The sequence below is a fragment of the Nicotiana tabacum genome, chromosome 24 (assembly GCF_000715075.1).
Source record: "Nicotiana tabacum cultivar K326 chromosome 24, ASM71507v2, whole genome shotgun sequence".
Classification (NCBI taxonomy): Eukaryota; Viridiplantae; Streptophyta; class Magnoliopsida; order Solanales; family Solanaceae; genus Nicotiana; species Nicotiana tabacum.
Window position 1 is genome coordinate 86,847,465 of NC_134103.1, and position 23,011 is coordinate 86,870,475.

Sequence of the window (23,011 nt, forward strand, 5' to 3'; positions counted from 1 at the left end):
TAGGTTATTAAACTTTACGTAGAATTCTATTATAAAATTATACGAGAAAGAGACTTTGCTATTATTTAAAATAAAAAAAGGTAAAATATAAAATAAAACTATAAAGTAATAAGTTAGGGTATAATTAGAAAAAAAAATAGAAAACTATCCCACCACATCAAATAGATTATTTTAATTTTTTTTATTATTATTTCAAAATAATAAATTTAACAATACAATATAACTAATTTTAATTAAACAATCAAAATAAACATAGCTTTGTAACAAGTAAAAGTGAACGCAACAATTATTTCTTTCCCAAAATCCTTCTCTCTCCTCCTCCCTTTCTTTCCCTAAACCCTTCCCTCTCACAGTCAAAAGAACAACTCAGCCGACTTAAAAGCCTTGCAAAATTCTGGCGGTAATAATACTGAGTTGGGAGTAGCCGCTTCTAACAAACAAATTTCTAGTCCCCTGCTGCCTCTCCGCCAGACAGCCGCCGCCTCTTTCGCCGTGCCGCCGTAAGTTTTTAGTAGCCTTAATTTCTACTACAATATAAAGGAGGTTGTTTGAACCTAAATGAATTTTTATTAAGCAGAAACCAAAATAGCCTTGTTTTGGCAAAAATATGAAAATAATTAGTGGAATTAGTACTCCTTTATTGTTTATATATTGACTCACTTGTTTAGAATCCCAGCTTAGCAACTGTCTCTGTATATACTTTGCTATTTTTACTAGCTAGTATTTGCTTCTTCTGATAATAGCTGAAAGTCTAGATAGCCATGTATTTTGCGTTTAACATGTAAACAAATCATTTATTGTGAAAATCGTAATGCCTAAGAGCTCCCTCTTGAGTTATGAGGTTCCCCATTACTAGTTGCGGAACCTGGAATGAACAAGGGGATTCAAAAGTTAAAATGTGTATAAAAAAATTAATTTTTTTTATACACATTTGCATAGTACTATTTTCCAACGAGGAGGATTCAATTGAACCCCCTCCTTGGCCAATTGCCTCTGACATTGATTCATCACTTTTAGAAAAAGGGCATTACTTCGTCAACCAATTGAATTACAATGGCGTACCAAGGGGGAAACTTGAAGTCCACTGCCATAAATGGAGTGAAGATGTACACTGTCGCCGGCCAACACCGTTCTGTGGCAACATGGCTTCCTCCTAAGAAGCTCAGAGCCCTTCGTAAAGATCCAAGTATGCATTACCCTCCTGCTTTCACTTGTTTTTTTTCCCTTTTGGGATATTATTTGGTAAAAATCTAGCAGCATCATAGTGTCTGGAAAAAGAAAGTTTCAATATTTGAAGTATTAAAGAAGAAATTCTGGAATTGTACCAAGATTGTTTTTCAATTGGGTAGTAATCTATATCTCTGGGTTTTTGGATACTTGGTCTTTATATCATATGGTCATCTGCGATGATTGATTCATACTTTTTTACTTCTTCTTTTTCTTTTGAACAATATGCAAAGGTTAGATTTACTTTGATATTAATATTTGGTTAAATCATGTTGTATCAAAACTTTTGAAAATGGAAAGTTTTCAATTGTTGTAGTAAAAAAGAGTGTTCAATGTCGGACCAACATTATTTTGTTGATACCAATCTTTATGGAGTTCGGTAGGGATAAAACCCAATTTGCACAGCTTGTGTAATTCCTATACGAATCCTCTCTATCCATGTTGCTCCATTTATACATATTTGATATTGTAGGATATTATGGTTATGTTATTAAAGATATTTTTCTCTATTTTGGCAGGTTATATGCAAAGAGTGGATCTGATTCAGGATTTGAGATTTGAAACTGCAACGACAAGAATTAAAGTGACTCCTGACGGGGAGTATCTCATTGCGTCAGGTGATTATCTGCAGTTCGAGATATCCTTTCTTTTTTTTGTTTCCTTAAAATATTATTCTTTTGTTAAATGATCTTTTTCTAGGTTATTGAGAAGTAACTACTTCTGAGTTACAGATTAAAGGCGTCACTGTGCTGTTTTACTGTTAAAACGTGATGTTCGTGCATATTTATCCCTCTGTGTTTTATATATATATATACACACACAGTTATTTCTATATAAACTCAATATTTGACTATTGTTTTTTGATTTAGAACAGGTTGGGTTATAAATATATTGGTTCATTTTATTAGTTGTTAAAATGAAGCATTGATATTCATCTTATTTCCTGTGTTGGTCTAGACTTATTCATGTTTAACCTGAACAATAATTATCTCATATTAAAAATATCCTACACAGGGAAGTAACCAATTAATGTTTTATCACTGTTCTGTCCCCCTGTTCTTCTGATACATGTATTAGATGAGTACAACAGATTTAACTTATGTTAGCTTCTCAAAAAAAAAAAGATGAGTACAACAGCAACAACTATGCCTCGACACCAAGATAGGGTCAATTATATAAATCCTCACTGTTCATGTCGCTCCATTTAGGCCCGTGTCATTCAGTAAGTTAGGTTCTCCGACACCAGAAGTTCTCTATATTTTATGCTGGCAATCAGATCTCTAACAAACTAAAAGACCCCTTGTGAACATGTATTAGATGAGTACATTCTTTTTGCTGCTTGGTATTTCCTCTATTTTGTATCAGTTGTCAATATTGATTTTTCAGGTATTTACCCACCACAAGTTAAAGTTTATGAGCTGCGGGAGCTGTCATTAAAGTTCGAAAGGCATTTGGTGTCAGAGATCGTTAACTTTCAGGTACTGACTGCTTTCCCTCTCTTTCTTTGTGAAGGCTGCACGTTTAACCCAAAATGACAAAGTAGATTCTTAAGTATTGCTTCTTTTTATGACCAGTGCTTATGCTCATTTTTTTTGCTAAAATTATTTGTGCTGCGATAGTAAATGTTTTTGCTTGTTCCCTATTTGTTTTTTCTTTAGAGACCAGAAGCATGGAAACATGTTCTGTTGCATTTTTCTTCTCTAATTAATCTGGGAAATCTTTACTGATGTATATTCCGTCTTTGATATCTTTTGTAGGTCTTGGGTGATGACTACTCAAAAATGGCATTTCTTTGTGCTGATCGTTCTGTATGCCTCCATGCAAAATATGGAAGTCATTACAGTTTGCGAATTCCAAGGTAGCACTTATTTTGTTTGTTTTATTCTTATGTGCTTATCCATATGTTGTCTGCTAAGCTATACTGATGAAATGCAAAATTTAGAAAACAATGCATGTTAAGTGTCAAGAATGGCAACATAACTTTGAGCTGCACGGAGGACTATTTGTTTCCTCTAGCATGCTTACACTTGCATAATGACAACAGATTGAGCCCAACCTGTCTCACTTGAAAGCTTAGATACCACTGGACTGAATGAGAGAATAAATATAATCTATGCATGTATCTGTAATAATTTTACCAAAGAAAGAAAGGTCTTCAGTGGTTGAATGCCATAAAAAATTGCAACCCTTCAGAAAAATTTAGTTAATCCTGAAACTCATTTATACTGCTAGGTTTTGGAAGAAAGTTCACTCCTGGTTCTGGTTCTGCTTCTACTCAAAAGCACTTTTTTTCCTTCCAAAAGCTTGGCCAAACACTTCAACTTTGAAAAAAAACCGCTTTTGGCTTTGGAGAAACTTGGCCAAACAAGCTATTAATCTTCTAAATATGGCTGACTGTATCCTCAAAGCATCTTGAATTTTTCTCCTTCCAAACTGTCCGCCAAATAGTTGCAGGGACAAATTTCATCTGTCTTTGTTGGCAGCACTACAATTTTCCCCTTCATTCCAGCATGACAAAAGTTCAGATGTTCTTCCTGGCATTGTCCACCAAATACCCCTGAGGTTGATGAACAAATGCCACAGCTGACTAGTGACCCTACAATGTAGAGACAGATGGCTTATTGTCTCTGCCTCTTGACCACAAAAGTAGCACCTTGAACAAATTGGTATTTCACTTTTTCTCAGTTTATCCCATGTTGGAGCAGCTTCTCTAACTACCGGCAAGTAAAGCATGCCACTTTGTATGTAACTACTTGTTTCATGATCTATATTTAAGTATAAACTTTCATATAAACTAGTATCCTTATCTAAAACTCTGTACGTTAATGTATTGGATACCTTGGTCAAATCCCAAAGCCTATAAACTACCCCTTTTATACAAACCCTAAAGCCTATATAGGCAGAGAATGAATGCACATTACTCAGCCAACTCTTTGTGAGGTCACAAATTAGATAAGTTAATGCTTCAACATTTCCTTTCTTAGAGATCAGATGAAAATTTATTAGGCTTAGAATGAATTAAACTAGTCATTGTTAAAGCTGAATGTGAACGCCAAGGAGCTCGCATTTAGGTGCACTTATCAGTTTTGGCTGAAGAGGAAAGGACGTTGTTTAGCTCGCATTTCCTTTCTTAGAGATCAGATGAAAATTGAATCAGGCTTAGAATGAATTAAACTAGTCATTGTTAAAGCTGAATGTGAACGCCAAGGAGCTCACATTTAGGTGCACTAATCAGTTTTGCCTGAAGAGGAAAGGACGTTGTTTAGCTCCATGCATCCTGGGTATCTCCTGGAAGACCTGACATGCTTCAGTCAGCGTATCTCAAAATTTACAAAAGACAAATTTCTAGGTGCTCTACTCTAATTTGTGTTCCATTATCTGGTCAACATCTTTCCTGCATTGCCATGATACCTTATTTCAGTAGCAACTCAGACATCTTAGCAGCATATTTTGCTGGCATGATATCAACAATTCATCTTGATGGATTTCTTTGATTTTGCTCAACTATCTGTCACTTTCATCTTGAAGCTAATCCCCAACGCTTTTGCTCTTCCTCTCTGCTTCTGAAATTTACTGTTACTTTTCTGTACGAACTGTATCATCTTTAAATGCCAGCTTAACATCACTTATATGTTCTCCTGTTTATTTAGGATGGGAAGGGATATTGTATATGATTCCTGGTCTTGTGATTTGCTTTGTGCTGCCTCATCACCAGATCTCTACAGAATAAATTTGGAGCAGGTTTTCCTCCTTAGTTTAAGTGTTTGACCCGTTCATGTGTTTGTATAAATTAATTTTTTTAAACAAAAAGTGGCAAATTTTGCAGCAGAATTACAAGTTTTTTTTCTCTTCAAAATGCTTAACTGAACTTGTAATGGCACCTGTTTCTCTACAATAGTTAAAGTAATATGTGCACCTATATTGAAGTTGACTATTGCTTTATGTCTGTCAGTAAATACAAGATTTTCTTCTCATTTCCAACTTCTCGCCATTGGTAGATGACATCATCAATGGTTGGGTTCTTTTCTTCTATATAATTGTCTGAGTAACTTAATTTTGTCTGAAGGCTCTTCTGGATGAGCTTGAATTTACATAAGGGTATTTTTTTTGAGAGTCGTTGTAAGGGTCTATCTTCCATTACAACTTTTGATAGATCATAGGCTTCAAGATAAAACTTCATTTTCATATACCAAATTTGATAGTTTTCACCGGTGAAGGTTTGTGGGAGATTCAAAGAGAGACTACTGCTTGCCATGTTTGAAAATAAGGATAAACATAGATATGAGCTAAAATCGATTTTACAAGTCTCTTTTTTTAAGTGAGCTCATAGATCCTGTAAGACCTGTTGACGCTCTGATACCGCTAGTAAGAAGGTTAGTATTATTATTGAAAATTTATCGCCTTAAATTTTATTAACCATAGGGCTCTAAATAGCCACTTGAAAACAAGAAAATCTGCAAAAGATCTGCAGAACAAAGATTCAAAACCTAAAATATCTGAACAACCTAAATATCTAACAAAAATTTAAATTTTAAAAAGTAGCAGACTACTCCTACGAGGAAACAACTAATTATTTTAGCAAACCAGTAGCAACAGATGCAATACTCAACAACACTGCTTGAAGTATGAAAGAATTCTTTCCTCATTCGATTTCACTTATTTGAATTTCTGTTGTGAATGCACCACATCCATTAATGCTTTTGCCAACATTCTGATGAACAAACACTCAGACTTAGAAATATGTATCTGGAAAGGTCTTCTGCTAGCTATACACTTTCCATGTCATCTAATGTTCAGGTGATTTGGATTGGGCTGTTATAGATCAATATTGTTGCCCGAAAAGTTACGATAGGCCAAAAAAAGAAAAAAAAGGGGCAAAGGCTAAGCTGTTTCGGAGAAACAACTTATAGGAAGGGAAGAGGAGAGAAGGGTAAGAAAAGAATAGTAAATGTGCTGTTAAAATTCACCTAGATTTCCATGGCATTGATCCCAAGGATAAATGGAGCTTTAGAGTGTTAAATCATAATCTGCTGCATTTTCAAAGAAAAATAGATCAGATATGTGCAGAATCCTAACTTGTACAGCCTAAAAGTTGGATGTCAAATTTCAGCTTATTCTAATTGAAGTTTTCCCCCTTATAGCGTTGATGTTTGCTTGTGTAGTTTACTGAGACTATCATATTCTATTAACAGGGACGCTTCCTTTCCTCGCTTAGCACACGATCCCCGGCACTTAATGTGGTTTCGCGGAGGTTAGAAGTTGATTTTGCTTTGCTCACCTTTTAAACCCATGTTTCTTTTTTTCTTTAAAATTTTCTTTTTGGCTTTTTAGTTTTGCTATACCTTCTGTCTGACAGTTTCTTCTGTGATCTTTTGGTTTCTTTTCTTCTGCACTTTAGCAAGGTCCATGGATTAGTTGCTTGTGGAGGGGAGGATGGTGCTCTCGAATGCTTTGACATGAGAGCAAGATCTTCAGTTGGCAGGATAAATGCTGTTGCACCTGCTGGGAATGGGGACCAGGTAGTTTTCTGCTATAAAGTAGTTGAAAAAACCAGATCTTTTTTCAATGGTTGCTAATGATATGCATAAACTACAGGAGGTTACTGCAATAGAGTTCGACGGAGATGGAGGTTACCTCATGGCTGTTGGAAGTAGTGATGGAAAGGTATAATAGAAGGAAATGCAGTTTTAAAGAGGTTTTGATAAACTTTCTGATGATCACGGTGAATGTTGAGTCTGAAGTTCTGGTTGGAAAAATCATTTATGATTGTCATTTCGGGAGTTTAGTCTTTTTTCTTATTTTGCTTGAAACTAGATAAAGTACACCTAAACTTTCTAGTTACTATTAATAAATTGTAGGAGGTGGAAAATTCACCTGCATTTTGATTATGAAAATTCTTACTCTGTCCTAACATTTTAGCAACACCAAATTGGATGTTAATTAAGAGGACTTATACAACAGGCAGCTAATGTAGTATGAAGAATATATTTTAACCTATGTAGTACGAAAATTGACATGAAACTAAGTAGGAAAGAGTATTTTAAAAATCCTTACACCGAGTATATATAAAACATATCATACTTAAAAGCATTGCATCTTCAATGTGAAATTTTTTGCAGATGTTCTTTCTCATGATAGGAAGGGTGTGTTTGGTTTAGGAAAATGTTTTAGAAAATATTTCCCTAAAACAAGTTATTTTCTTACTTATTTTCTGATATTTGGATAGTAAGGAGAAAATATTGTCCTAAGAGCATTTTAATATAATTTAGGCAAACACTATAACCCCGGACCCTTGACCTCGACACTGACCCCCGACCCCAACCCCAACCTTGACTCCACCCTCGACACCCCGCCCCTGACCCCCACACCTGGCCCTTGACCTCCGTGTTTTGTGTCGCGAAGTTTGGGTCGGGCAATTGAGGGGTGGCAGGGTAGAGGGAAGGGGTGGGACGATGAGGGAAGGGGAGCCGATGCTGGGTTAGTGGTGGTGGAGGGGTTGCTAGGAGGCGGAGGTAATGGGATGTGGGTTTGGAGGGTGGGGGGTGGATCAAGGGTGGCCGGTGTGAGGTCGGGGTGTAAGGTGGTAGGTCAGGGTTTGGGGACCCAGGTGGCGAGGGTGTGATTGGGAGATGACAGTAGGGGTGAGGAAGGTTGAAAGAGAGTTTTGGAAAATGTTTTTCCTCTTCTTTGTGGGAAAAATTGAAGGAAAATGAGTTCATTAGGAAACCATTTTTCATAACATTTAAGCCAACCAAACATGAGAGAATTGAAAAATATTTTCCAGAAAATGTTTTCCTTCAGGCCAGACACACCCTAATTTTAAGACATTGCCCTCAACAACTTACCAAAAAGAGGTATCACAATATTAGCTACGGGATGCCCCACAAAGTTGGCTTACTGATGTGTCCTTGAAGTATAAGAAATTATTAACTTGAATAGTTGTTACATCACTGGAAGGGAATGGAGAGAGGTTTTTTAAATTTCTGGTATGTCTTTTGATTCATGTAGAAACAGAGAACAGAAAAAGACAAATAAGTTATGTTTTTATTAAGCCCACTCCAATTAGAGTCTTGCTTTTTCATTGTTAATTGAGTTGGCTAAAGGAAGCTAGATTTTCTTGGGGGTGAAATTCTTGTCACTTTGAGGGCATCAGAAAGTAGTTATTGAAGAATAAATTATTGTCTTCGAGTAAAAAACAGTTATCTTGTTAGCAAACATATATTTACATTGCGGAGGCTTCTGAGAAGTTTTATTTTTATTGTGTATAATGTTGGACTGAAATGATTTTAAATGGAGAAACATGGTTAGTGAGGGTTCGTATAGCCAGAGCTAACTTGTTTATGACTGATGCGTAGTTATTGTTGTGTCTTGTGTGATCAAGATGTCTAACAATACCTTGTAATGTGCAGGTTCTGATTTATGATTTACGATCTTCTCAACCTATGCGGATAAAGGATCATATGTAAGTTGTTTTGCCAGCTTATAATGGTAAAGTAAGTAAAGTGTTGTCGTTAGACTCTTCTTCTCGACTGGATGCCCACTGTAGCACACAAACAACCCATCCCACCCCTTCACCACCACCATGAACCATGAATCCTAGGATTCCACCACCACCATCCGAGAGCCAACCCTGTTGCGACTCTACCCCAGAAAGAATCGCCGGGATCTGACACTCCACGCGCCGTCACGCGCGGCAGATCTCCGACCACCCCTAGCCCACGCGCCGGCGCGTGACGCCTTTTCAGGCTAGATCCCAACTTTTTTCCTTCGGACAGCCTCTTCGCGAGGCTATTCCGACCTCACCCATCCATCAACCTCCAACTTTCGATCACTTTTGCTATTTTCCGGCGACGGAGGTGTCTTTTTCCGGCCAGATTTCACTCCCTCTCACTTTCCCTTCTTCAGTCAGTCTCCTAGCGAGGCTTTTGGTTTAGCTATGACGGACTCTACAGAGAGAAGCTCCTATTTCTCCCTAGAATCTAGAAAATTAGAAAGCATGTCTTTTAGCAAAGCTGCATCTTGGCCAGCCCTCGAACTTGGGGGAAGATGCCAGCGAAAGCTTGACGTAGGGCAGGAGCCACACTTCTCGCTGTTCGAGGAGCACACTCTCAGGCGTAAAGGTTTCTTGGACTCTTGTTTGATTGGGTCTTTCTCCAAATGGGTTGGTTCTCCAGAAGCTGTTAGGAACTGGGCAGCAGAGGCATGGAACGTCAAGGACAGACTGAAAATATCGAAACTGGGTGACACGCAATATCTCTTTCGATTTGTCGACGAGTCTCAAGCTTCAGAAATTCTTGTCAGAGGAAACAGGTGGTTTGATGGGAATTTCTTAAAGTTAGACAGATGGGTGGAGCACGATGGGTGTCTCGACCCTCGTTTCACTGGCGAAACATTGGTGGTCAACATGGTGGGTCTCCCGGTGTATCTCTGGTGTCTTGGCCTATTCAAGAAGGTTGGGAAAATCTGTGGGGGTTTCATTGATGTCACTTGCAGCTTGCACGATCTCTCGCGAGTAAGGATTGTGGTGAGGAAAGGGGGCAGAATCCCTGTCTCCACTGTGGTGGAAGATGGCTACTTGAGCTACAGGGTTTGGTTGAGCCCTGAATTTCGCCCTGTCTTTATGCCTGTGATTTTAGCGGAAGAAAAGGAAAGGTCAAATAGAAGGGAGGGAAGGGGAAATCAGTATCTGAAGGGAGGGGAGGGCTCACCGGATCAGTGGACTAAGCTGGAATCAGACGGTAGATCGGGAAGTGACGGGAGGTTTGAACTTGGGAGAAGAAGACAAAATTTTAACAGGAGAAAAAGACGTGAATGGGTTAGTGATGCGGGCTGGGAAGGTAGAATGGGTCGGTCCTCTCTTAACTATCATAGGGTCGGGCAAGATTTCAGCAAGCATAGGTCTGGGCCTCTACACATGGGCCCAGCAACTTTTCCCAATTCTATTAGAATCGATCCAAAGGGCCCCAAATTATATCAAACGGCGTCCGATAAGGCTCCTAAACATATGGGAGCAGTCACTCCTCCTCCTTCTGCCAATGATGCCTCAAACAGTGCTATACCAAACACTAGGGACTTGTGCTCATCTTCAACCACTGTTTCAGGGGAAGCACCGGCAAAAGCTGGCGGTGTTATTCCATGGCCCCCCGCCTCTGATGGACCCAGCTCCATCGCCCCCTCATCTCCCACTGTGCTTAGATGTGCTGAGGTTACAATACAATCTCCTCCAAGAGAGGCATTAATTCCTGCGGTTGGTGCCTCTCAACGAAACGACGTGATTCACCCGGCACCCAGAGTTCCTACTACTAGAAATGCTATGGTCTTGCATTCCTCCGGTAGGGGCAAGAAAAAGGTAATTACAGAAGACGCATGTCCAATTTCGTCATGGATTGGAGAAGTGGACATGTCCTTATGGATGGAGGATAAACTATTAAACTTTGGGAAGTTCTTAGGTGTTTCTTTTGAAGGGAAGGAAGAAAGGGTGCTGGAACTGTTGAGGGAGATTGAGCAACAACCTTGTTACGAAGGCGCGGGGAGGGAGTTGGGTAAATGTGTTGATCAAAATAAAATAGGGGATGTAGTGGTGTATCAGATAAGGGGTCGAGTGTGTGACATGGAGAAAGGGACCTCGTCTAGGGGGTGGGGAAATGGGGGCTATTGTTGCTTATGGAAGTTAAGATCCTTTCATGGAATGTCAGGGGGATGAATGACCCAAACAAAAGGGCCATCATCAAAGTGGGAGTTAGGGAGTGGGGTGCCAACCTAGTTTGTTTTCAGGAGACCAAAATGGAAGTTTTGTCGGATGCGATCGTGAGAAGTGTCTGGGGAGGTAGTTGGGTGAAATATGACTGGGTCCTTGCAGCGGGAAGTGCCGGGGGCATTCTACTTATGTGGGATGATAGAAGTTTGGAGGTAAAGGAGATTAGGAAGGGAGCTTTCTCTTTGGCAGCTCTCGTCAAAGATAGAGTGAGTGAGGTGGAGTGGGGATTTGGGGGAGTGTATGGGCCGGTAGGGGAAGGGTCCAAAGTGTCTTTCTAGGAGGAACTTGCTAATATTATGGGGGAATGAGACATTCCATGGGTTCTAGGGGGAGACTTTAACACAATTAGATTCCCGGAGGAGAGATTAGGGTGCAATTTGATTTCGAGGGCCATGGAGGAGTTTTCTGACTTCATCAATGATCACTTTCTCATTGATCTTCCTCTGTCAGGGGAAAGGTTTACTTGGGCCAGGGCGGAGGATTCAAACTCAAGGTCCAGACTCGATAGATTTCTGATATCTTCCTCCTGGGATGAGCTGGTGCCGAATGTGTTGCAGATCCCTTTACCTAGGCTGACTTCGGATCACTTGCCTATCTTGCTAGATGGGTGCAGAGGGAGGGGGGTTCGTGCTCCCTTCCGGTTCGAGAACATGTGGTTGAAAGTGCCAGGATTTTGTGACAAAGTGAAAGAATGGTGGACCAACTACGGGGTATCAGGGTCACCCTCATTCCGTCTGTCGAAGAAACTCAAATTGCTCAAGGGAGATATTATTAGGTGGAACAAGGAGGTCTTCGGGAGGGTGGAGGTCAAAATGAGGGAGCTTATGCATGAATTGGGGGAATTAGAGAGAGGGGAAGGGGCGAGGGAGCTAGATGAATCTGAGAAAGTGAGATTGGGGGAGGTTAAGAGTGAAATAGTCGAGCTAGCAATAGCTCAGGAAACTAGTTGGCGACAAAAATCAAGGGCGCTCTGGTTAAAGGAGGGGGATTCGAATAGTAAGTTTTTTCACAGGGTTGCGATTGCAAATCGAATGAGAAACTTCATAGAGTCCTTAGTAGTAGATGGGGTGAGGATCGAGGGAGAAGAGGAGGTAAAAGGGGCGATAGTGGGGCTTTATGAGAACTTATACAAAGAGGAAGTTAGTTGGAGGCCTACTTTGGGGGGAATAGAGTTCAACCACATAGGGGAGGGAGACAATGAGTGGCTAGAAAGAGCTTTCGAGGAGGAGGAGGTGCACGATGCTGTGTCGAGCTGTGATGGTGATAAGGCCCGTGGGCCTGATGGTTTCTCCTTGGCCTTCTTCCAGCTCTGTTGGGGCACTGTTAGGGGGGAGTTGATGGAAGCCATCGAATACTTCCACGTGAATGGGGCTTTCGAGAGAAGCATCAATGCTTCTTTTATTACCATTGTGCCTAAGAAAGAAGGCGCATCTTGTATCAGAGACTATAGGCCTATCAGTCTAGTGGGGAGCATTTACAAGATTATTTCTAAAGTGCTCTCCAACAGACTAAAGAAGGTTCTTGACGTGTCTGTTTCGTCCTCCCAGAATGCGTTTGTGGAAGGTAGGCAGATACTGGATGCTGCTCTGGTGGCAAATGAACTTGTAGACTCAGAAGGAAAAATAGAGAATCCGGATTAATGTGCAAGTTGGACCTTGAGAAGGCTTTCGATCATGTCAATTGGGAGTTCCTGGACTTCATTATGAAACGGATGGGGTTTGGGGAAAGATGGAGGGGATGGATCAAGTTTTGCATTTCATCAGTCAGATTCTCTGTCCTGGTTAATGGTAGCCCGTGTGGTTTCTTTGGCAGCTCCAGGGGGCTCAGGCAAGGTGACCCCCTATCCCCCATGCTATTCATTTTAGTGATGGATGCTCTGAGTAAAATGATGAACCGTGCAGCGAGTGGAGGCTTCTTGAGAGGTTTCTCAACTCCGATCGGGGTGCTCAGTGCCCGAAGGGTCTCTCATTTGCTTTTTGCGGATGACACCCTAGTTTTCTATGACGCCGATATGGATCAGTTGACCTGCCTGAAGCAGGTACTGCAGTGGTTTCAGGACTCAAAATCAACCTCGGCAAGTGTGAGATTTTCCCGGTGGGTGAGGTTGCTAACATTGATGCTTTGTCTCATGTTCTCGGATGCAAGATGGGCTCTCTCCCCACTACCTACCCGGGTCTACCATTGGGTGCTTTGCAAAAGGATACTACTGTTTGGAATCCAGTCATTGAAAGGGTTGAAAAACGATTAGCAGGCTGGCAGAAACGGTATTTGTCAAAAGGCGGTAAGGAAGTGCTTATTAAAAGCACTTTGTCAAGTATCCCTACCTATTACTTATTCCTGTTGCAAGCACCTGTGAGCATCACAGAAAAACTGGAGCGGCTTCAAAGGAATTTTCTCTGGGATGCGGCAGATGGAACTAGAAAGTTTCATCTAGTGAATTGGCAGACAGTCACTTTCCCAAAGAAGTGGGGTGGACTTGGAGTAAAAGATCTCAGGGTATTCAACAGAGCTTTGCTGGGGAAGTGGCTGTGGAGATTCGGGGTAGAAGAGCATGCTCTATGGAGGGAGGTCATAGCAGAAAAGTACGATTCCACGGGAGGGGGTTGGAGGACCAAGGCAATCACAGCACCGTTCGGGTGTGGCATGTGGAGGAACATCATGAAGAACTGGGAAGCTTTCTATGGCAACATCACTTACAAGGTGGGAGATGGAAGGAGAATCAGCTTTTGGAATCACAGGTGGTGTGGGGAGGCTACTCTGAGGGTCTCTTTCCCCCACGTCTTCAGAGTTTCAAACCAGAAGGAATTGATGGTCCAACAAATTCGCAAGGAGCATGAAGGGGAGAGAGTATGGGACCTCTCTTTTAGAAGGAACATGCAAGATTGGGAGATTGCGGAGCTCCAAAATTTGTTGGCACTGCTATACGGACAAGATATGTCCCATCCATCTTATGATTCTTGGAGATGGGGGTTGCGTGATGATGGCTTGTTCACCGTAAAGTCCTTCTACCAGAGTATGTTGGTGAGACAGGAGGCTACTTTCCCATACTCATCGATCTGGATTCCTAAGGCGTCCACGAAGGTGTGCTTCTTTGCATGACTAGTAGCGAGGGGAGTGATCTCGACATCTGAAAATCTGCGAAAGAGAGGAATTACACATGTTAGTTGGTGCTACATGTGTAAAAGCTCAGGGGAAGAAGTTGATCATCTTATGCTGCATTGCCCTGTGTCCTGGAGTTTATGGAGGGCAATCCTGAATCTTTTTGGTGTCCAATGGGTGATGCCAAACACTGTAAAGGAAATGCTATATAGCTGGGCCGGTTTCCGTAGAAGAAGCAAGCAAAAGGCGTGGAAGTTCGTCCCGTTAGCTCTCATGTGGTTAGTCTGGGGAGAGAGAAATAAGAGAGTTTTTGAGGGGATTGAGTCTCCGTTTTCACATCTTAAGAATAGTCTTTTATTTTTGATCGCTTTTTGGTGCACACATGTAGCACCTACTTGTGTAGAAGATTGGACGTCATTTGTAGAGAATCATGTTCTGATGTAAATTCTCTACTTTTTGTATACTTCTTATATGCGGGAGCTTTTTTTCTCCCTTTTGATTAATACAATTTACCTTATCAAAAAAAAAAAATGGTAAAGTAATTCTTGTTCTCCGTTGCTTATGCATTCTGACACTTATATAGGTATGGGAGCCCGATACTGAACATCAAGTGGCATAAAACGCTTAACACTGAACGAACAAAGTTAATAACTGCTGACAGCCACATTGTTAGGATTTGGGACCCTGAGACGGTATGCAAGTCTTTGATCCTCTTTGTTGATATTTGTCGTTTATATTAGTAATTATGTAGTTTAGACAAGATCATTTCAGTTTATTGTATTTATATGCTGGACAATAGAGTGCAGTACTCAATTATTGATTTTGGCCTTTGTTTTTTCTGCTGCCTTTGCTATATGTGAAGTTATTAATGAATTGATTCAGCAAAGTAATCAAGACGTACTTTGGCGGGTCTGGTAAGAAGTTAATATTCAGGTGCAAGGGTGTGTTACAGATTTCAAAAAGAAAAAGAATTAGAAGGCAAGGGAACGAGGAAAGAAAGAAAACGGGAAGGATATGACAAGGAGTGAAACTTTTTATGAAAATGTTTGTTATATAATTTAGCTTATTGATTATCAGTTAATCTAATCTGCAAAATCTGTCAAACTTCAAATTTCCCTTAAACGGTCCTACTTATTCTGCCAAGACATTTTTCTTTTGATTATTTTGTTCTTCTTGTGGGCAAGTGGCCCTCCTTTGATGTAGTCAGGGGCGTATCCATGTGTTCGAGCATGGGGCACGTGAACCCGTGATACTCTCTCTATATCATGTATAATAATGTTATATTTCTTAAAAATTGCTTAAATATACATGTGTGCACCCAAGCTCAAAGGGTCATATGGTTCAACAATTACAGGGTGCACCTTTACAAGTGAAGTTAGATGTTCAATTCTTAGTTTGTAGACATGTCTAGTGTCTCCTCTTGTGTTTTAATTAAGTAGTTTTTTCTTTTTTTTTTTATTTGGTTTATTCATTCAAAATTCCCAAATCTAACACATTGAAATCCTTGATCTCCCTTTGTCATCGCAAAATTTTATATAATCTATCTATATAGCAATGGATGATGTAGCATGGTTCAATGATCTCAACATTTTTGATATGGAGTATATGTATATATGTTAAATATCACTAGAATTATAAGAAAAAAATATAATTTTAACCTATAATTTCTAAATGGTATTGGATTCATGGTAAGAACCTAAAGGTTGAATCCATCAGATATAAATTCTAGATTTACCTCTTTATAATAGTGCACCCATCTTCTTGGAATTTTGGATTCACCTCTGGTCATGTAGTAGAAGTTTGGAGCAGTCCTTAGAGCTCATATTTCTTCATATCTAAGCTATGAATTGGGTTGATATGATTTTTGGACGATTAATGATTTAGGGATTTACTTAACTTTAACAATAAAAAAATGACCTACGGAATGTTGAAGTGCTATGTAACTTGAAAAGACGTTGGTAATATAACTTTTGTGCTGGGATAATAGTGAAGCAATAGAGAAAAGGAAGGTACACCATAGGAATTACTGCTAGATCTCTTGGGCATCATCACAATAAAAAAACTATGTGTAGTGGAGATTATGGTGGTTATTGTTTTAGATAAACAGCAGGTTCAAAGACACGAACTATATAGAATCACAACCGTTTGCCACTTTGAAATCAAGGTTGGCTTGTCTCTGTTTTTGTCCTTCTTGGACCCGCATTAGGATATCATACAATTAATATTTATGATTATCTGCAATAGTCTTACGATAATGTTCGTGTATGAGGCGGTAGAACACTAATTAGATATTGCTTATGTTTCTACAATTAAGTTTAATCTAAGTTTCACATTTGGCATTGAACTCTTACAGGGAGAAGGCATGACAAGCATTGAACCAACGGGTGGGAGAATCAACGATTTGTGTGCATTCACTGACAGTGGATTGATGTTATTGGCTCTTGACTCCAGTCAAATACCTTCGTATTTCATTCCTTCACTGGGGCCTGCGCCCAAGTGGTGTTCATACCTTGAAAACCTGACGGTGTGATGTGCTCCTTATTTTGTTACCTTGTCATGCCAGAGACGATGGTTATTCTGATTTGAAATTTATTTGCAGGAAGAGCTTGAGGAGCAACCCCAGACAACTATTTATGATGATTTTAAATTTTTGACGAAAGAAGATCTGGAAAAATTGAATTTGACCCATTTGATTGGAACCAGCCTTCTAAGGGCTTATATGCATGGTTACTTCATCGATTATCGTTTGTATAAAAAGGTGACAATTAGATTGAATTTGTGTACTAACTTTAAATGATTGGCCTTGTGATCAAACTTATGTGCATGCTGATGCTTTGCTCTTGCAGGCACAAGCCTTTTCAGATCCATTTGATTATGTTGCTTACAAAGAGCGGCGGAACCAGGAAAAACAAGCGGCAGAGCGTGCCGGTCGTATCACGGTTAGTTTCATAATGTCTGGGATTGACTTTTTGCAAGTGTACACATGTCTCATATCTTTTTCTATGCAGACTTTTACACTAGCATCAAGTGGAAGACATTTTCGTGTCCCTTATTTCAATTTAGTATTTGGCCTTTGGGTATTTTGCTTTCCATAGATTTTTCAGTAATAACAATAGATTACAATGGATGTATAAGAACCATGTTATTTGTACCAGCAATTCAACATAAAAAGCTAAACTTCATGTGTGTGCCTACATGTGTATATATTGGTGGTCTAGCCACATTGCATCTTTAACCTGTTTGATATTCCTTGCAAATCAATATTTATATGTTGCGGGCCATACTTATGGAAAGGAGTGATAAATCAGTGAGTCCATCATGAAGAGACTTTTGGTGCATGGTAAAATAGCCTTGTAGCAACATTGGCTTTTAAAAGGAAAAAAATGGTTAGGCACACGTCACAAGTTCGAAACTTGACTGTGAACCAAATCCGGTATTTGAGTGGAAAATGGTAGATGGCGGGCCTTTATCCCCAAGTGTGGAAGCTGAAACAGCTAATTTTTGGTCAACAAAAGAAAGGCAAAAAACTTTGGAGGCCTTGGCTTAGTGTGTTTTTTGCTGACCCCTTCTTCCACTGGCTCTTATTCCGAGCGTCCCAATCCCCCAAATTGAAAAAGGGAAGGAATACAAATAAAACCTTGAATTTGGAGGATTCTGATGCTTGCGCTTTTTTCGGATCCTTTAGCGTATTTTGTAGACTGAACATTCTCCTTTTTCAAGTATGGTTGATTGTTCAGCTCGTTTTGAGCTGAAATGATATGGTTTACTCATGAGCAGATATAGCTTTCGCAGCTGGTGCGAGGGGCCATTGCCTTAAGCTTATAGCTGGAAAACTTCTAAAAAATAGTATAATTTGCACCTAATAGTACCCAAGGGTGTGACCTAGTGGTCTATGAAGTGGGTTAAGAATCGTGAGGTCTCAGGTTCAAATTCTAGCGTAGACAAAAATACTAGGCGTTTCTTCCATTTGTCCAAGCCTTGGTGGACAAAGTTACCCGGTACCTGTGCTGATGGGAGGTAGTAGGTACCCCGTGGAATTAGTTGATGTGCGCACAATCTGGCCCATACTCCACAATTATAGAAAAAATGGTCAAAAAAGTTATGGGTGTATTGGTGCCTTGCACTCATTGACTTAAAATCCTGGATAGGTCAGCTTGAGTAAAGTTTGCATCACCTAAATTCAACTAAAAGATGGAGCAAATCTTGATAAGGGAAACATCACCGGGAAAAATATGGACTTTCACTAGATGACCATGAGCCCATGAGAAAGAAGCTCTTGTGCTCTAGTTAGGCTTTTTGAAGTTGCTACGATAATTTATATGCCAATTGTCTGGCATCAAGTAATTACTGGATGCTAGAGAATTTTGGGTTTTACTCTTGTATTTTGTGCTAGCAGAAGATTGGAAATATTATCCTTTGTGCTTCAAATTATTAAAGATTCAAATCAGACGGCTGTTACATGTCTCTCAATAAGGCCCCTACTATTATCTTTAGTCATTTCTACTCATGGTTCTTGTGGTGAAATCTACTTTTACTGTTTCACTGCAATCAAAGTTGTGTGCTTCTCAAACTGAATGAAAAGGGGGGAAGCAAGTTTCTTACTTAACTAGACCTCTGCATGTATGTGTCATTTGAAGGGAGTTTCTACCTTTTCAGAATACCTGTCTCACATTTTGTCATTCCTCTGCAGATTAAGAAGAAGCTCCCCAAAATTAATCGCACTCTGGCTAAAGAACTTCTTGAGAATGAAGAGGCTGAGAATATGGAGGATGTTGATGGCGTTGATGCGAAGAAGATATCAAAGAAGAAGAAAGGACTGACCACTGACATTCTGAAAGATGAACGTTTTGGTGGGATGTTTACTAATAAGGTATACAAAGTCTTTACTATGAATCTTATGCACTTCCTAGTGTTGAAGAACCAGTCCAAAATATCATCAGATTAAGTTGGCACTTCCTAGTCTTTACTATGTGCTTGAATTGAAAATTTCTTAGAAAGCTGGTCAAGCATTCTCAACAAGAAAAGTGTGCTTAGTACTTTTTAGATGTTGTCCCTGATAAATATATTTTTAACCAATTGCTTTTATAGTTGCATACTCCTCTACTAGTTAAAAATGCATTCTTTAAACAGATCCCAATACCCTTAAGTTTTTTGATGTATTTTGTTTTTTTCAACAGGACTTTGAAATTGATGAATTTTCTCATGAGTATCGGGCACTGCACCCTATGCCTTCCACAAAGCAACCGTCTTTAGTGGAGGAACATTTTGAGCCTGTGATGGATGGTGAGGAACCTAGTGATTCTGATGTGTCTCCCGCAACACAATCATCAGAAGATGAACAAGAAAATGAAAAAAATTCTAGAAAAAAGTCCAAAGTTCCAAGGTAAGAAGTCAATGAATGCCCTCTTAATTCATGCCACATTTAGACTACAAGTTGTTATGCACCATGCTGCAAGTGAAGTTCAAGGAATAGCAGTTGGTTGACTCCTGATAATGGGCATGTTTAACCTCTAATGTTTCTTACATAGACAAGTTTTGCATGGGTTTATACAAATTTTGTGGATTGAATGTACCTTTTTCTTTTGGGGATTGCAACAGTAATGTGGAATAAACTTTCTTATGAGACCAGAACATATCCTGAAACCTTTTATTGCTGCTTTAGAAAAATTAAAATAGCTGTATGTCTCACTATCCTTTGAAATTTCAGAATGTATGAAGTCAAGGATGAGAGGCATGCAGAAGCATTCTGGAACGATGTTTCACTTGCGAAGGAGGATGCTCTTCCACTAGGTGAACGGGTTGCAGCCTTGTCAGATGACCGAACTTCTCATGGTATGAACAATATCAAGGTGGGACCCGGAGGTTCAAGAGAAGTTTCCTTTATTTCCAGAAGCTCAGCAAAGTATGTGGAAGATGAAGAAGACAAGGGAGCACGAACTGAAAGGAGAAGAGGGATCCAGTCCTTGAAACTGAAGCCTGAGAGATCAGGTTTTCGGGGTTCGGGTTCCCGAGGCCGAGGGAGAGGAAGAGGTCGTGGAATGGGCAGAGGAAGAGGGCGGCGATAAATTTTTCATACAGTATTAACAACCAACTTTTGTGTCAAAGTAAGGAACTATTATTCCTTAAACTTGTTTGATGTCTTACTTATATGATTAATGCAGAATGGGCAGAGGAAGGGGTAGACACGACATGCTTTTGTTTCATGCTGCAAATCTACGCCATTTCATACACCAGTGCAAATATGAGTCAAGAAAGCAATGAGTTCTCAGTTAATTTACCTGTCTTTTGCAGTCATTTACTTGACATGTGACTGAGAGTTGTGACTTCTTTCTGCCACAGCCTAATAATCACACTTCTAATAGATGTTTTCTGGAAACCTAAAATTTTGGCCATGAAAATGATCTGATTGTAACCTAGTGTAGTTATCCTTGCACCTTTTGGTACTACCTATACACTTTTGCAAGTACTAATCATTTAACATGATTCATCATGTTGCTGCCCTTAGCATTAACCAATCAATACATTCAATATGTTCTCCTTAAATGTCCAAAGATTCATGTTAACTAGTGATTGATAAAATATGACACTCTTGTACTGGAGCTAACATGTTTAACTCTTTTTGAAATTTTGCATCTTCCTGGTAATGATTTTAACTTACTTCGTCAAAAAAAGGTGATTAATAAAATATTTCTTGCCGTTGGTCCTTGATTGGATTTGCAGATCATGTGGCTTTAAAGCTGACATTTTAGTTAGTCTACTAGTTCCTTGTACTTTTTCCTTTATTCAATCCTTCAAACACCTCCTTAAGTGAACCTGCCACTTGATTACTGCCGAAAATATTGTTTACAATTATTGTTCATAAAGATGAAGGTTCATTTCTTGATGAGGTTTGGTATCACTATAAACAGAAGTGGTCAAATAAGAAATGTGCAAAGTTGAGATTTGCTGTTGGAAAACTCTGCATATGTTCAGTGTCCTTCACTCATTCTTGTCTACTTGGCAGAGGCTATCAGGAGCATCATTATTTATTATTTGCAAATTGCAATACATCCAAAGTGCTCTTTCTCCAGAAGAAATAGTCAAAGTAAGGAAGCTGCCTGTTCTACCTTTAAATGTGTTGATGAACAGCAACGTGATTTTTTTTTGTTGAACTTAAACTATATTTCACCAACATTAAAGTAATCTCCTTAAAAGCAGAAATTCTGAACTGATTAATAGTTTGCTATATCTTGTTTGTGGCAACACATCTGTAATTCATAGGTCATGGAATTTGATTATGAGAGACACAACTCAAGAAATGCATACGCGCTATACAGATGTTCTTCTGACATTTTCTTTTATAATATAGACAGGCTTTTAAGCCCAATTCAGTATCAGCCATCTAAAATTTAGCTTTAGTTTTTTCTGATAAAGTCATCCTCTTCAAGTTCTTTCGCATGAGTCGTTGAAAAGTGGATGGGTTTCAATGCCCAGTTTAGCCGAGAAGTGCCTCCAGAACCTACAAGCACACCTTGTGTTATAGTGCAGTGAAGCAAGGCAAAATGTAAAATAGAACGCGCCTTATCTATAAAAAGACTGAAGTATTGTTTTGTAAAAAGGATATTTTTTTTTGTAGTTTTTATATTGGATCGTATCTCGTACTTTTTCCCTGACCTCCTTCAGAGGTTTTGGTGTGTCATGTGTCATAAAACCTGCACTGTTGCGTACAATGAAGATCGAGAACATAACCATGCATCTTGAATCATCGATCTTGTTATGGCCCATTCCCTTTTGATCTATTTTTACTTTTAACTTCATTCATGTCTCCGTCTGGTGGAATACTATCTAGGGCTGTGGCTCTATAAATTTAACTCTGTAAAATGCTTGCATTTGTACTAGATGCCAGTTTTCTGCTTTGAGTTATTTGAGACTGGTTTACTTACTGTCAAGATGCTACCATGGTCAATTGACAGCTCCCAAGCCCCTCAATTCATTTTTAGCCTTATCATTTATGTTTAGGTTTTGCATCACACTTGTGTTGAAAATTTTAAAATCCGAGTATGAAAATTCAAGTACAATGAACATAGGAATCTTTTCTCCGGTGGTTTAGAAGTAATGTAATTGTTCTAAAATTATTTGCAGTCAACACGTAACTTGTTTAACTAGATTTTGTGATGATTTGTTTGTTGTCCTCCTTTTTCTCTTATTGTGTGTGGCCGATCAGGTACAGAAGGTGTGTGTGACATTCTACAGAGAAAATTGATATTCTTTCTTCTGATCCAGGTACTTAATCTGGAGGCCATTGACAAAAAGTTTACACTGGAGGATTATGGGTTGTAGCGCATACACCGGACTAGGGCTACTTGATGGTTTGATTGGCTGGTACAAGACATTGCATCTCGGATCTATATGTTTTGATTATGTGATGCTTGCATCAAAATTTTGTTTATACATATAAGATAGAATATCCTGTAGGAAAATGTAGTAATGCTTTTGCTTATCCGTGCATTGTTCTACGTGTGGGGAAAATTCTTGTAAGTCTCAATGTTTAAGTTGGAGTTGAGGCCTCTTGTCTACTTATAGATGCATGTTGCCTTTTGATGCCAAGGCATTTCTGAACTAGGAAAGAGTTCAAAGTTTTATACTTGTGACATATTGAATTTGTCCTCAGGCCGAGTTTCATGTAACGCATTTGAGTTCCCTCTCCCAATCGAATGCAATATTTATATCATAGTTTTCGTCTTTCTCTTAGTCTCATTTTGATGGTCGCTCTAGCTATCTAAGATATCCTTAATTAGATATAGGAAGAAGCCTTATGTCACGGGCCCAAATCCTTACATTGGGTAGCGACACCTGCAGTTTCCCTCGCTGCAGGCCAGCTTGTTTCTTTCCCAGGATTCCCAAGCACGATCCTGTGCCTGTTGGTGGGGCTAGCCCGTAGGCTCGCCC

General features: G+C 39.5%; 1 protein-coding gene across 3 annotated transcripts; it reads left to right on the plus strand.

The window, feature by feature from the left end:
• The first annotated feature begins 247 nt into the window (after positions 1 to 247).
• Positions 248 to 22,792, plus strand: LOC107791871 (uncharacterized). Of its 3 annotated transcripts, none has more exons than XR_012706510.1 (19): positions 248 to 500; positions 1,018 to 1,186; positions 1,746 to 1,844; positions 2,614 to 2,705; positions 2,985 to 3,085; positions 4,878 to 4,968; positions 6,420 to 6,478; positions 6,626 to 6,746; positions 6,823 to 6,891; positions 8,637 to 8,689; positions 14,667 to 14,775; positions 16,437 to 16,607; positions 16,683 to 16,841; positions 16,930 to 17,022; positions 18,774 to 18,953; positions 19,261 to 19,466; positions 19,791 to 20,187; positions 21,087 to 21,167; positions 22,346 to 22,792. XR_012706510.1 is itself a non-coding variant. In XM_075247218.1 (18 exons), exons 2-17 carry the CDS (start codon positions 1,054 to 1,056, stop codon positions 20,146 to 20,148), a joined length of 2,094 nt encoding a protein of 697 aa, XP_075103319.1. In that variant the 5' UTR covers positions 276 to 500; positions 1,018 to 1,053; the 3' UTR covers positions 20,149 to 20,187; positions 22,346 to 22,792. The 3 variants fall into 3 exon arrangements, 1 of the variants encoding a protein (XP_075103319.1); XR_012706511.1 differs by having other exon boundaries at positions 276 to 500; positions 20,992 to 21,167; XM_075247218.1 differs by lacking the exon at positions 21,087 to 21,167 and having other exon boundaries at positions 276 to 500.
• The last annotated feature ends 219 nt before the right edge of the window (positions 22,793 to 23,011 follow it).

Excerpts from the sequence above, each read along its gene's own strand:
- LOC107791871 (XM_075247218.1), top strand. The coding sequence starts at position 1,054 with ATGGCGTACCAAGGGGGAAACTTGAAGTCCACTGCCATAAATGGAGTG. Across the intron at positions 1,845-2,613 it reads GGAGTATCTCATTGCGTCAG|GTATTTACCCACCACAAGTT; the intron begins GTGATTATCTGC and ends TTGATTTTTCAG. Across the intron at positions 19,467-19,790 it reads AAAAAGTCCAAAGTTCCAAG|AATGTATGAAGTCAAGGATG; the intron begins GTAAGAAGTCAA and ends TTGAAATTTCAG.